Genomic DNA, 13,849 nt, shown 5'->3' on the forward strand with positions numbered 1-13,849 from the left:
CAGCAATCTTATTTCATTTTTCATAGAGGCCTGTCCTGTACTGCCTTTCTAAAAAAGAAGCCTTTTGGCTTCCAGTAGACAAAAAAAGAAATCTATACTATTCTTCATAAAGGAAATGCTTCCTCCAAATTCATGTGTTTTTTTTTTTTAATTAAATTTTATTTTTTTAAACCCCTACTTTCTGACTTAGAATGGGTATTGGTTCTACAGCAGAAGAGTGGTATGGGTTGGGCAATAGGGGTCACACAGCTAAGAAGTGTCTGAGGCCACATTTGAACCCAGGACCCCCCATCCCTGGGTCTGGCTCTCCATCCACGAAGCCACCCAGCTGCCCTCCAAATTCACGTTTTAAAGAACAAAGAACTTGGAAGCTTTGGACTTTAGCTAACCTGGGAAGAGTTGGATGAACTGCTTCCCAATAAAGTAAATAGAACCAAGGGAATAATATATGCTACAACAGCATTGTTCAAACAAACTTTGAAGAACTTCAGATCTCTGATAAATGCAGTGATCAGTGATGATTCAGAAATCCAAAGTTGAAGATGACGGAACAAGATGCAGAATGAGACATACTTCTTTGGATATGGCCAATACAGGAATTTGCTTTCCATGACTTTGCTTTTTATTATAAAGATTTGTTTTTCTAATCTTTTCTCTCCCTCCCCTTTTTTTTTAAAATTAAGGGGAGGAAGGAATAAGACAATATTAGTTAATTTTAAAATAACAATAAAACTTAATTTAGAAAAGGAAACATTGGAGAACCAGATTAACTTGATAACGTTTAAGAGATGAGACCACTGTTTAAGACTTTGATGGGGGAAGGACTTTATCTGAGGCTCCTCGATAAGGATGAGCATCCTAAGGGAAGGTGATGCTCCAGCACCGAGGATGCTTTAACGAGGTCCGATCGTTGTAAGGTACACGAGGATGCTTTTATTAGGGCCTCTAGAAGTCAGCAGAGTCACAGACCAGACACGAGATCTTTGTAAAGTCTGCCCTCGAGGTCCCTAAGGGTCAGGAAATGGCCCGTCTCCTGGCTGGAGAAATGGCAGCTCTAAGAAAGACGTCCCCCACTTCTGAAGTGTCAAGGATTTCTGGGATGAGGAGTCGGGGGATAGGGCTATGAGCAGACACTGAGCTAGCACTCCACACGCATCACTACTGTGAAATATTCAGACCTTGCCGTTCCAGGGTGAATGCAGGTTTTCCTGACCTTTATACACATTAACATAGTAAAAATTCAGAAGTTCCAAGGAAATCTGTGTATCGGCAAAAAGAGCAGAAGAGATAGGATGAAGAAGCCTCCCAAGGCTGGATTCCTTCTGTGTAATCCTGTATGTAAGACCCTCAACCATGGCTTGCAAATTGGAGTTTATGTAAAAGTGCTCCCTTCTCTCTCACTGATTCATATCAGCTGAAAATCCAAGTCACACGAGAGAAGAAAAGGAGGGGGTAGAAATATTCTAAAACTGACCTGTTTCACATTATATTTCCATCTCCTCAGCAAATGTTTTGTATGATCATTTTTAGTGGTTTTTTATTTTTAACATCCAACCCAACAATAAAAAGGATAAATCACTTTTATATTTGTATAGTATCTTTTCTTTTTAAGCAACAGAAGGTGCGTGCATGTGCTTGTGTGTGTAAAAACCAGACAAATCAATAAGAAGAGCCTGAAACCATTGCGGAGAAGAAGGGTGGCAGACATCCCAACAGGAGTTAAGAGAGCAATAAAGCTAAATTTAATCTACTCTTTTAAAAAAATAACATTATCAGATCTATTTGCAAAAAAGGATTATTTGTCCTACATTCTCTTTCCATCTACATGAATTAAAATATCCAAATGAAAAGAAAAAGAATAGATGGGAGAAATAGAAACTTGAAAACCTACCAGGCTCTTGACCACCTTCAGTAATTCCTCCATGACCACAGCAATGCCCTGATAGCCAAGAAGTCTGCAGATGACTTTAAAATGTGGAGGACCCACGAAGTTTCTGTAGTTGCTATAAATGCTGGAGTAGGCCAAGTTCAAAGCCTAGGGAAGAGGAGAAAAAGAGGAGGAAAGGGAAAAAAAATTCATTATGAAAAATTTATCATAACATTCAGTGAAAACAAGAGCCAGATGTATAGCTCTTCATTTACAAGAAAAAAAATCTAAATGCAAGACTTTTAATATATATAATACATAGCACAGATATAAAATAAATTCTAAGAGACTGCTTTAAAAAGTGTCCCCAAATTTCTTGTGAAAAGGAACAAAATAGATTCCCAAAGTAGAACTGGAGATGAATGTTTTCAAGTGTTTGGGGAAGATTTTCATTTAAAATAAATTAAAATGGTTTCTGTTTAAAGCAAAAAATTAGAATACAGTAAATAGCTTGGGGATGGGGATAAGGATTTAGAGGTAGACAGCTTCATGTTTTCTTTTCTTATACTTCCTCTGAGTGTTGAACGTCCTTCCTACCTTCTCTAAATAGTTCTCTTTAGCTCCCCATGACTCTTCCTAGACTTGAATTTCTAGTTCCAAGTAAAAACTTATTGAATTATTTGATGTTAATTGGCTGATCAAATCGCTTGAAGAGCAAGCAGAAGAGACCTAATTCCTGTCCACAAGGATCAGGAAGTAAAATAAAGACTTAAAGAACATACTTTTCAAGTCTTACAATTCCAGAAAACTGGATTGATACTACTAACTGATCCTCACACTATGAACATGTTATCACAATTCCATTTCCCTAAAAACACAGGTTAATGAAGAATTCAACCAATTTAATCAAAAGTTCAACAAGGGAGGGAAAATGGAAGTATTATTTATTTTAGTTCAAAGCCAGTATTAGGGTCAAAAGTGAAGTCACAGGGCTTTCTGATTAATCAGCTTATAAAATACTAAACAATCATACAGGTATATGTAAATGAACTCATCTCAATGCCAAGAAACTTTGCCACACAAGCTAGATCCAGAATAGTGCAAATAATTTTTGTGAACGGATCCAAGTATTCTTGAGGGCAATTTGGAACTAAACTAAAAGGTCTATAAAATGCTGCCTATATCCTTTGATTCAGTATTACTACTCGTTCTGTTTCTGAAAGAGATTTAAAAAGGGAGGGACCTACTTGTGCAAAAATATTTATAGCAGCTCTTTTTGAGGTGGCAAAGAATTGGAAATTGAGGGGAATGGCTGAACAAGTGGTATATGATGGTGATGGAATACTACTGTACTGTAAGAATGATGAGCAGGATGACGTCAGGAAAAAGCTGGAAAGATTGGTAGGAACTGATGCAGAAGAAAACATGCAAAACCAAGAGAACTCTGTATAAAGTAACAGCAATACTGTATGACCAACCGTGAAAGACTTCTACAATGATCTAGGACAATTTTGAAGGACTCAAGACAAAGAACGCTCTCCACCTCCAAAGAAAGAATCAAAGGATATCTTCCACTTTAGTTTATTTGTGTTCATACGCAGGGGTTTTGGTTTTGTATGAGTATTCTATTACAATAATGAATATGGAAATATGTTTTGCATAATACATGTATAATTCAGATCAAATTGCCTACCATCTCCAGGAGGTGGGGAAGGAAGATAATTTGGATCTTAAACAACTTCAGAAAATATGTGCAGAAAATTGTTATTACATGTAATTGGGAAAATAAAATATATTTTTAAAACACAAATTAAAAAAAAAGAATAGTGCAAAAATAATGGATCCCTTGAAGTGCTTACATATATTTGCACTATTTGAAACTGTAAATATGTAAAATATAGTCTAATCCAATGGAAATATACAGTACAAAGTCAGATAGTGTGACTGCTTCAAGGGGTTTTATTAGTCACATTCATTCCACCAATACTAGCAGTGCTAACACTAGTTGCTCATATTTATGCAGTATTATTTGCAGCTATGGAAACTGCTTCAGAGGGAAGATGCAATCTATTCATAATCAGAGAACTAGTAAAATGAAAAACTAGGATTAAAGCCTGGGAATCCTGATAACCAAATCCGGTGTCTTTCCTTCCAGACCAGGGTTCTCAATCTGGAATTTAGGGATCCTTGTGAAAAGGTTCTGTGAATTAGGATGAGAAGAATTACAGCTTGATTTTCACTAAACTCTGAATAAAACTTAGCATTTCCTTCAATAACTTAAAAGCATTATCATGAGGAGGGGCCCATAAGCTAGGGGTCCATGTCAAAGACCCACGATTTATTTCTAGGCTTTCCAAATTCATGAGTCTCAAGGAACAAGGTTAGCAGCACTTTATAGAAAACAGAGAAATTCCAGGTGGGTTGTTTGGGTCAAGAATGGAGGCAAAAAGGAGGCTAGAGTTCCTTAGATCATGTTGACTTTCTAATAACTTTTTTTAAAAAAAATCTCAGGCCACATATTAAGCTTTTTTATCTATTTAAAATAGTTAAGTCTTGTAGGGTTTTCTTATGTTTACTTTTAGTTAATTCCTAACACCTACAAAAATATACAGGAGAATCAAAATTCTCACCATCTTATGGCCAAAACACCTCATTCTGGGAACATCTATGTCTAAAAGAAGGCACAGACTGACTAGTGTGGGTGTTTGCTCTTGCCTCAGTCCAAGAGAGTATTTGATGCTGGCACCATCTTTGTATAGTTTCTCATAGGAAGGGGAAAATAACCATAGAAACATATTAGAGTCAGATTGCTACTAGTTTGCAAATTTAAGAATTTGGCCTTGATTTAGGAGGATAGCAAGAGCACAAATGAATATGGTTTTTGAAAGGTTGAAAATAGATATAAACATGTGCCCACAGAATTGACCAGTCTGCCCTTTTAATTTAACACAAGTAATCAAATTGGCTTTCTATTTGTCTGGCACAAATCATGTCTCAATGGCTGTGCCAGGATGGCTACAGGAATACATTCTGAGAAAAAATAAAGCCTCTCTCCCTAGAAGGACACAAGTACACTGGGATCTATTCATGCCATGCTTTCGTTTGAGAGCTGTGAAAGTACCCCAATTCAGAAGTACAGAATCTCATGTCCAACCCGTACTTCCTTCCTTACAAGCACAAAAAAAGATCCCCTTCAAAAAATACCTGATAAGAAGTCATCAGGGTGGCTCAGTGGACAGAGAGCCACGTCTGGAGATGGGAGGTCCTACTTCAAACCTGACCTCAGATACTTTCTAGCTGTGAGACCCTGGTCACTTAACCCCCAGTTACCTAGTCCTTCTCACTCTTCTGCCTTGGAACTGATACTGAGTGTTGATTCTTTAAACACACACACACACACACACACCTAGTATTTGCTGGAAGGCTTCCAGTGATGAGGAGCTCACACAAAATGTCAGAAGTTTCCCCCCCTGAAATCAAGCCTAAAATGGGATTTTTGCCTCTACCACCCACTTTTCCTAGTTTTGTCCTCTTGGTTCAAGCAGAACCACCTAATTCCTTTTTTTGGGAAAGATGTTTAAATATAAAGACACAACAACCCTGTCGCCATTACGTCTCCTCTTTATGGAGCTAAACATTCCCCTTCTTTAAGAGTGATCCTTTGCACCAGTTAGGTGGCTCAGTAGATCGAGGGCCACGCTTAGAAATGGGAGGTCTTGGATTCAAATCTGCCCTCAGATACTTCATAGCTGTGTAACACCCTGGGCAAAAGTCACTTACCCCTCTTCTGCCTTGGAACTAATACACAGTATTGATTCTAATACAGAAGATGAGGGTTAATAAAACAACAACCTGATGCTTACTTGGCATGAGCTCAATTCTTTCCCAGTTTTGGTTGTGCATCTTTATGCCTCAACCATCTCTATCATAATGAGCCAGAATGGAAAAGAGAATTCCAGATAGGGCCTCATCACAGCAAAAGTACACTGGACTGTCCCCTCCTTAATCTTGGACATGAGACTTCCTTAAAAAACAAAAAGGTATCTCTGGTCTTGAAGTCCATTCAACTCTCTGGCTCTTTTTCAGACAATCTGCTGTCTCTCGTCCTAGCTTGTATCAGCAAGGACGATTTTTAGAACAAGTGTGAAACTTTACATCTATTTCATCTGATTTTGTCTAATATTCTAGTCTGCTGAGATCCACTTGAATACCGACTAGGCTCTTGTCTCACATATTAGCTCTTTTCTTCAGCTTTGAGTCTGAATGCTGCCTTATGTGATGGTTCGGTCACTCAGACTTTTAAAGCCTCCGTTTCCTCAGGATACCTGCGCTAGCTCAGAGGATTCCCAGGATTCTTGTAAGGAAATAACTTTGCAGCTATGTGGTTCAGTGGATAGAATAATGGGCAAGAAAGCAGCCTCAAACTCTTACCAACCACTCCTTTAATAATGTTCTAAAAGTTTTTCCAAAAAGGAAAGAGGATAAACATTTTTAAGCAGTTTACAAACAACATCATTTGATCCAGAAGTCAATGCCAGGTTCAGATATTAAAGAGAGCTTTAAAAAGTCAGAAGATGAGGAAGGGGACTGGGCTGGGAACTTGTACCATTAAGAAGCCATTTACCTCCAAATCTTATGGGACTATGCTATGCTTTTATATGTCATCCTTTGTTACCTTCATTGCTTCCATCTTCTGCAATTGTCTTTTAATACCAAAGTTGGCTGAATTCCTGTTCATCAATGCCTGTCTCTTTAGATGACTTTCCTTTTTCTCCCTACAAACAATTTCCCCCCTAGAATTCCAGTTCTTGGGGTCCTAGTTGCCCTTTCTTGGTACTCTCTGAAATCTACTTTTTAAAACCAATTTCTTGATTTCCCCTCTTTTTCCATTAAAAACTTTAACAGGATATGTTTGTTTATAGCCTTTCAGGTTCTAATCATTGATACTGCAATAACCTGGCTGTTCATAAAAGTCAGATTCAAAATAAAATTTCCCCTTTGTTATTTCCTCCACCTTTTGAAAGAAATAATTATCATTAAGGCTACAAATCTGAAATCTGCTTTTCTTGGGGATGAGGAAAGAGGGTGGCTAAATCTACATATCATTAGTTGCTCCACTTATGGCAGAGGGAGAGTTCCAGTAGACAATAACTGAAGGCCCCCTAATCACTATCATTTCATATCTTTGTGCCTTGTACTATTTTCAAAACTCATCTATTTTCTCTTTTAGTTCAGGCAGTCTGGGGTACACTCTGTTGACAATACTCCTTCTGTTTCTTAGTGTTTTTCTCCACTTTGGTGCCCTTCACCATGCTAAGATCCTCTGGTTCTTAAATTTTTCCTCATTAATATAATATAGCTCCTCAACATTTAATATGACTTGTTCCCTTTTTCCTATACTGTTTCTTTTGAATTAGGTACCTTCTAGATCCATACTCCAGTCATGCATCTTAACCAAAGTCACAGTAAAGCCTGTGAGTTTGAATAGATCTCGACTTGTTTGCCAGAAACTCTATCTTTAGCAGTGCTTTCTAGATACCTTCTGGCTGTGTCCTTACAGAACCACTTATTTGGTATCCTTAAACTTAGTGTCAGTACTTTGAGTGCAAATGGTCCCATTTCTATGTTATGTTTTCACAATTATACAGTGATTTAAGATTTATAAAGTTCTTTTCTTCCCAACAGTCTTGGAGGGTAGTTAAAATATCATTCCTGTTTTATGGGGAGATTCGAGTTAGTGGACTTGTCCATAGCCATGCAACTATTACATGCAGAAGCAAGAACCCGTATCTCCTCAACCCAAGTTCTTCCACTCTCTCTCAAGCCTATACTTGCATGGCTACCTCAATCCCTACTGTATCTGCACAGAATGTGCCACTTGGCCACAAGGAGATTGAAATTACAGAGCTGGTTTTTAGAGAATGCTTATAAAAACACTTTTCATTATGTATAAAGCATTATAAAATAAAAGCTAATTAGTTTTATTTTCAGATTAGAGGATGATACAAAGTTGGGATGGGTAACTGACAATGGATGACAGGATCAGAATCCCAAAATATCAAGTGAGACTAAAAACAATGAGCTAAATCTAGTAAAATGAAATTCTATAGGCATACACATCATCTTATACTTGGGTTCAAAGAAATCAGCCATAAATTTGAGATGTGGGAGGCACTGTTAAGTATCAATCTGAAAAGGATCTGGGGTTCTTAGGAGGCTGCAGGAAGAGGCATGCTTGCAGGAACAAAGAGATCATAATCTGATAATCTGTTCTGGTCATCTCACATCGAGGGTGCTGCGTTCAGTTCTGAAAGTTAACAGTTCAGCTAGGACACTACGGAGGAGAGCATTCAGGAGGGAATGAGAAGGTTTGAGTTCATGGCATGTGAAGCTCAGGTGAAGAAAATAGGGATGTTAAGTCTGGAGAAGAGAAGATGCAGAGGAAACAAAACGGCTGTTCTGATTCTAGAAGTTATGTGGAACAAAAGAAAACTCAAGAATGTTCTGTTGTCCATAGATATAATTTGATTTAATCTGTATGGAGGATTTTGTTATGTATTGCTGAAACATAGAACCTGCTCCCCCTCTCCACGTATGCCATCCACAGCCCAATGGGAGCACTTCCTCCCCCTCCCCTGTCTAGAGTAAGGCAGGGCGTTCACATATGGGTGGAGGGTTGCAGTTTGGGCATTCAGTCTGCAAAAGGTTCATCATCACTGCCATAGAGCAGGACACCTGATTCTAAAGTGGCAGGAATTAGAGAGTCGGATATCTGGGGAAATATTCTCTAACAATACTGACCGTGTAAAACGGATACACCTTTCTCCCTAATGGATATGACTACAGTTGGGAATACTCCCATATGACACAGAATAATCTTTCAATATAATTTTGTTTTTTACTTTCATTCATTTGATTCTTTTAGATATTAGTCTTGCCTTTTTTCAATCCAGTAGAAACCCCAAAATGTTTTTTTTTAATCAAAAAAAAAACCCCTAATATGAGCTATGGTGTATCTTAATCTGTTGAAAACAAATTTAAGCATAGTGTATAGTCATATATAGTGCTCTTAAAATGACAAAACACACTTTTCTTCTTTAATATTAAATTTTAGTTGGCACGATGCTCTTGGCTTTTAAAAACAATGACTATGTATATTCATATTCCCTATGAGTAATTTGCTTAAATGTCATATGCACAAAACAGTAGGAGAATAATCTAAGCCAAAATGTTGGTTCAAACTGCAAGAAGGAATTATTAAATCAGAATTGCTGTAAATTGAGAGTTAAGAGGCTGAAACTGGCTACAAGAAAACTCAGGCTGGTTTCATCAAGAAGCTGGCTCCTTTAAAAAATAAAAGTCCTATATAAGCCCTCTTGCCATCACTCTCTCTCTCTCTCTCTCTCTCTCTCTCTCTCTCTCTCTCTCTCTCTCTCTCTCTCTCTCATTTTCTCTCTCTCCCCCCCGATGTCACTGAAAGTGCTAACATTCTTCATTCAGAGCATCACTGAACCAAGCTACCCAATGTAATGCTCAAAGGAGCAGGGAGCTGTCCAAGAAGTAACAAGAAAATGGCATCGTTCTGTGGTGTTGAGGGGAGAGGGATGTATCTCATGATAACCACAGCAACCAGACTACTTAGGAATTACGTGCTTACAGATGAACACCAGTAGAGTACAGAGAAACAGTGTTACCTGGCATCCCTGGTGAGAAAAAAAATGTGTCAGGCAACAAGAACTCTGTCTCCAGAGCCTGTAAAGATGATGATGGGCACATAGGATTTCAAGAAGAAATCTTCCCTGGCATCAGGGCCACAGAAAAACTAGTCTTTGCTTCACTTACAAAAAAAAACAAATGCTGAAAGGAATCTTTTTCAAAAAACACTGGATCCTATTAAGGTGAGTACTGTTATTTTATTCAAATCCCTAGATGGCTTTTTTAGCATAATTATTTAAAAGTCTAGCAATTAACTTTCCACAAACCATTTCCCCAAATGACAGAAGTTTTAATTACTGAAAACTTTTATAAAACTATGAGCCTCAGTTTTGGAAATAAAGGTAAGAAAAGATCATCTTGGTTTTGATAAGGATCCTTCTACACATCAATTTTTCCCCTCTCCATTTTAATTACTATTATTTAATAAAACTCACTTGTTTTTTGATATACATTATTCCTACCAAAACAAACAAATCAAAATTCAAAGAAATTAAAAAACCTGAATCACATTGAGTTTCAGGAAAAAAATTTTAATTTTAACATTAGCTTGATAGGCTAGATCAGATGTTCTGAACCTTGGACAGATTTGGGGCTGCGGTGTTGGGGAATGCTATTCATTTGGATGAGAAAAAAGATATTGCATCCTTATTTTCATTAACCTTTGGTTTCTTTTTTTATCCTATTCATTTTATTTTGTGGCTTTAAAAACATTAGTCTGAGCAGTCCACTTCCAGAAGGGTTCTTGCCTGACACCAAAAAGTTTAAGAATTTTTGGCTAGATGTATAAACATTTTGCTAAATATTAAAGGCTTCCATAAAAACAAACAACCCACTCCTCCCAAAAAACTTTCTAAAACCTAGTTCCTATTCTCTCAAAATCCCCTAGGTTGCTTTTGTTTCTCAGGAAAATTTTGCTTTCTCTTCCATCTCTCTTCCTAAATCTGGCTGTCTTTTAAGTTTTAGGGAGAAGGGCCAAGATTGAGTTGAAATGTATTTAATTTGTCTATGATGTTCAATTTGGTATATACAGCATGTAAAAGTACAATTTAAAATCTTTCCTAAAAAAAGGATGTGAAAAAATATATATTTGCATGTCTGTACACACACACACACACACACACACACACACACACACACACACACACACAGAGTAATTGTTAAAAAATGTTTAAACTTCACTAGGTCTTTTAGATTTGCAAAATAATTTTCAAGTGTCTAGTAAATTACTATACACTAAGAAGTATGGTCTCATGAGCAGAAGCATATACTAAAAAAGAATAGAGGGTTTTTGTGACCCTCTGAATCAAAGCATTAATCACAATTAATCACAAAGCACAAAGCCCAATCAAAGCATTATCCAAATGTCATTTACTAAAGTCTTTAATATTAGATTTCTGATTCATGGGCACTGTGCTGCCACATCTGATTTTCTTATAAAAATATTCCTTTTCTTTTGGTAGTAATAAATTCTACCATCTTCATTAGTTATCTTTCACTGAGTTTTATGGAAGCAGAACATTTCTCATTTCCTGAATATACAGAAAAATATACTAAATATTTATTTTCTCATTTTCTAAATATCTCATTGTATAAATTTTATTTTGAATGTTATCATCTATATAATGAGTTACTTTTTATAAGGAAAAAACAAAATCTAATCACAATATGTTCTTTTTAAAGGGAAGGAAAAATGTCAACACCTTGAGGAAATATTTTAAGGGATGTCTCCTAATGGTCACTCTTTTTAATAACATGCCAAAATTTAAAAAAATTTATTTTCCCAGTTCCATTTCCTCCCAATAAATAAAATTTAACAACTACTTACTAAGTGTAGATGTAAGTTCCTATTAACCCAAAATTATTCATTTCTCAGTAGGCAGACACCTTCAAGTATTGGATACATCCAAAATAAATGTCAAGGAACTAAGTTTCAAGATAAAAATCATCCAATTATATAGATGCTAGGATGATTTTATTTTGCCACTCCAGGATTGAAACATTAATCAAATTGAACTACTCAAATGTATACTATTTCCATTGGGTTACTAATTGAAAGATTCATCCTAAATCAAAAGATATTAGTGTATCTGCCAAGACAGGTCCAAAATCTATAATCACATTGATATAAAGAAACCCCAATGTGTGTGTGTGCATATATATATATATATATATATATATATAAAAGCAAATATCACATGTTTATACCTGTATTCATCAACTCCAAAAATAAATTGGAATGAGCTTCATATGGATTCTAATAGAACTTGAATTCTCACCAAATTAGAAGGTTCTTGCAAATGTAGCAGACTAATTATGTTCAAGAAAGTATAGATGATACAAAAAAAATATTTTAAATGCAAAATTTAGTTCCAGAATTGAAGTAAAAGCCTTTGACATGTCTCTTAGTCCTCACTAATCCCAATTTCACTTTTTGCTCAGTCTCACTAACAGAGACATGGAAGGAATGGAGATCAATAAGCCACATTTTGAATAATCAAGACAAAAAAATATGGTTTCCCCTTTTCTTCTGGAGAGATACATATAAAATAAACAGTATCAGAACTGTTGCTGCTTATATAATCTACTCTTCCTCTTGTGGTAGTGGATGTCTACTACAATTTTATGCTTTAACCAAAAGGCACCATTTAGTGAACAGTAAAAAGTTTGAGTTCTCTTCCCTTATTTTGATTAGAAAACATATCTATACACAAAGAAAGATGAGATTTTACAACCAAAAACGGAATCTATATTCTCTCATGTTCCTCTGTATCATTTTCAGTTGGGCAAATAACCAGGAAGAGGGGAGCTGTGGGAACCCTAAAATGAAGAGGGGGGAAAAAAAGCATGGGATTTAAAAAAAGGTTCCATTATTACAAGATTTAGGAGTTTAAATAAACCAAGAAGAGTTTCTCTAAAGGTCATCGGATCACAGATCTAGACTTGAGAGTTGGATGGGGCTTCTGAGATTATCTGGTCTAGCCCTGTCATTTTGCAGTTAAGGAAACTAATGCCCTGTTTAGTGGTTAGTCAGAAGGTTCCTTTCCAAAATGAGGTTTGACCCCAAAGCCTCCAACTCATGAGCTAAAACTCTGTCTAATCAACAATTAGAAGGTTCTTGCAAATGTAGCAGACTCCTAATTATGTTCAAGAAAGTATAGATGATACAAAAAAATATTTTAAATGCAAAATTTAGTTCCAGAATTGAAGTAAAAGCCTTTGACATATCTCTTAGTCCTCACTAATCCCAATTTCACTTTTTTAATAACAAACAAACAAAACCTGCTCTTTTCCAGGCCCTGGGTTAGAGGGAAACATAGCCCCACCTGCAAGGAGCTTCCTCTCCCACTACGTAGTTCTCAGTTCTTAGCAGCAGCCCATCACAATCTTTCACAAAATAGGAGCTCATAAATGGCAGTTCGACGACCTGGAGCTATGCCTTAGTTTTACATTTCTCTCTTCTGGGCCTCCCTGAGCACCTTCCCAAGGCCAATTCTTGCCCGGCACTGAAAAAAGTTCAGTTTGTTTTTTAAGGCAGAACTTTTTCCTCAAGCAGCACCAACATGGGAGTCATCGTGCAAAATGTCACTGGAAACACGGCAATGGTGACGTGGCCAGCCGTGGCCAGCTGTGCCGACAGCTTCTACAGCATCATGTACCACCCCAACTGGGACAGTGTGCTGTCTGGATACTCAAGGAAGAGCTTTCAGAGGGAAGAGAGGGTACCTGCCAGCCAGTCCTCATTCGTAGTGGAAAATCTAATCCCACTGACCAAGTATATTCTTTGCGTAACCTGCCAATCAGCAAACCCGTCCAGCGACCAGTGCAGAGTCTTTCAGACGAGGGAACAAGACCCATCATCTGTGAGCAACCGAAAGAAAGACTTCGCCTTGGGGATCTGGCTAACCAGCAGTGTTCTGCTCCTCATCATTGCTGGCATCCTCCTCTACGGATGCCTGAACATATGGTGCCGCAAGAGACAGGCACAGGACGGAGACCTACGTGGAATGCCGGAGCAGAATAAGAGAGAGGGACTTGCAAACAGCAGGGGTAGGCAACCAGGTCCACTGGAGAAGTCAAGCCAACTGCTGGTTTCAGACCTTGAAGACCAAGCACCTGATGAGGTCCAGCTTGCAATCATAAAAGAAAATCTCTCCACTCCTATGGAACCTCCTCTGCTGAAATGCAACCACCAGCAAGTGCTATCCATGACGCGCCAGCCGTACCATATTCCCCGGCTAGGAGGGGGTATAGTTTTGTAGGCAGAGG

General features: G+C 37.4%; 1 protein-coding gene across 2 annotated transcripts in view; it reads right to left on the minus strand.

Moving 5' to 3' along the window:
• The window catches only part of CYFIP1 (cytoplasmic FMR1 interacting protein 1), a 148,373-nt gene that overhangs the window by 19,331 nt on the left and 115,193 nt on the right, over positions 1-13,849 (minus strand). For both annotated transcript variants that reach the window (XM_001366092.5, XM_003341824.4), the window contains exon 24: positions 1,892-2,035. In XM_001366092.5, coding sequence (XP_001366129.1) covers positions 1,892-2,035 — 144 coding nt within the window. The remainder of the gene's footprint in view (positions 1-1,891; positions 2,036-13,849) is intronic.

This window comes from Monodelphis domestica, chromosome 8 (genome assembly GCF_027887165.1).
Source record: "Monodelphis domestica isolate mMonDom1 chromosome 8, mMonDom1.pri, whole genome shotgun sequence".
NCBI classification, from domain to species: Eukaryota; Metazoa; Chordata; class Mammalia; order Didelphimorphia; family Didelphidae; genus Monodelphis; species Monodelphis domestica.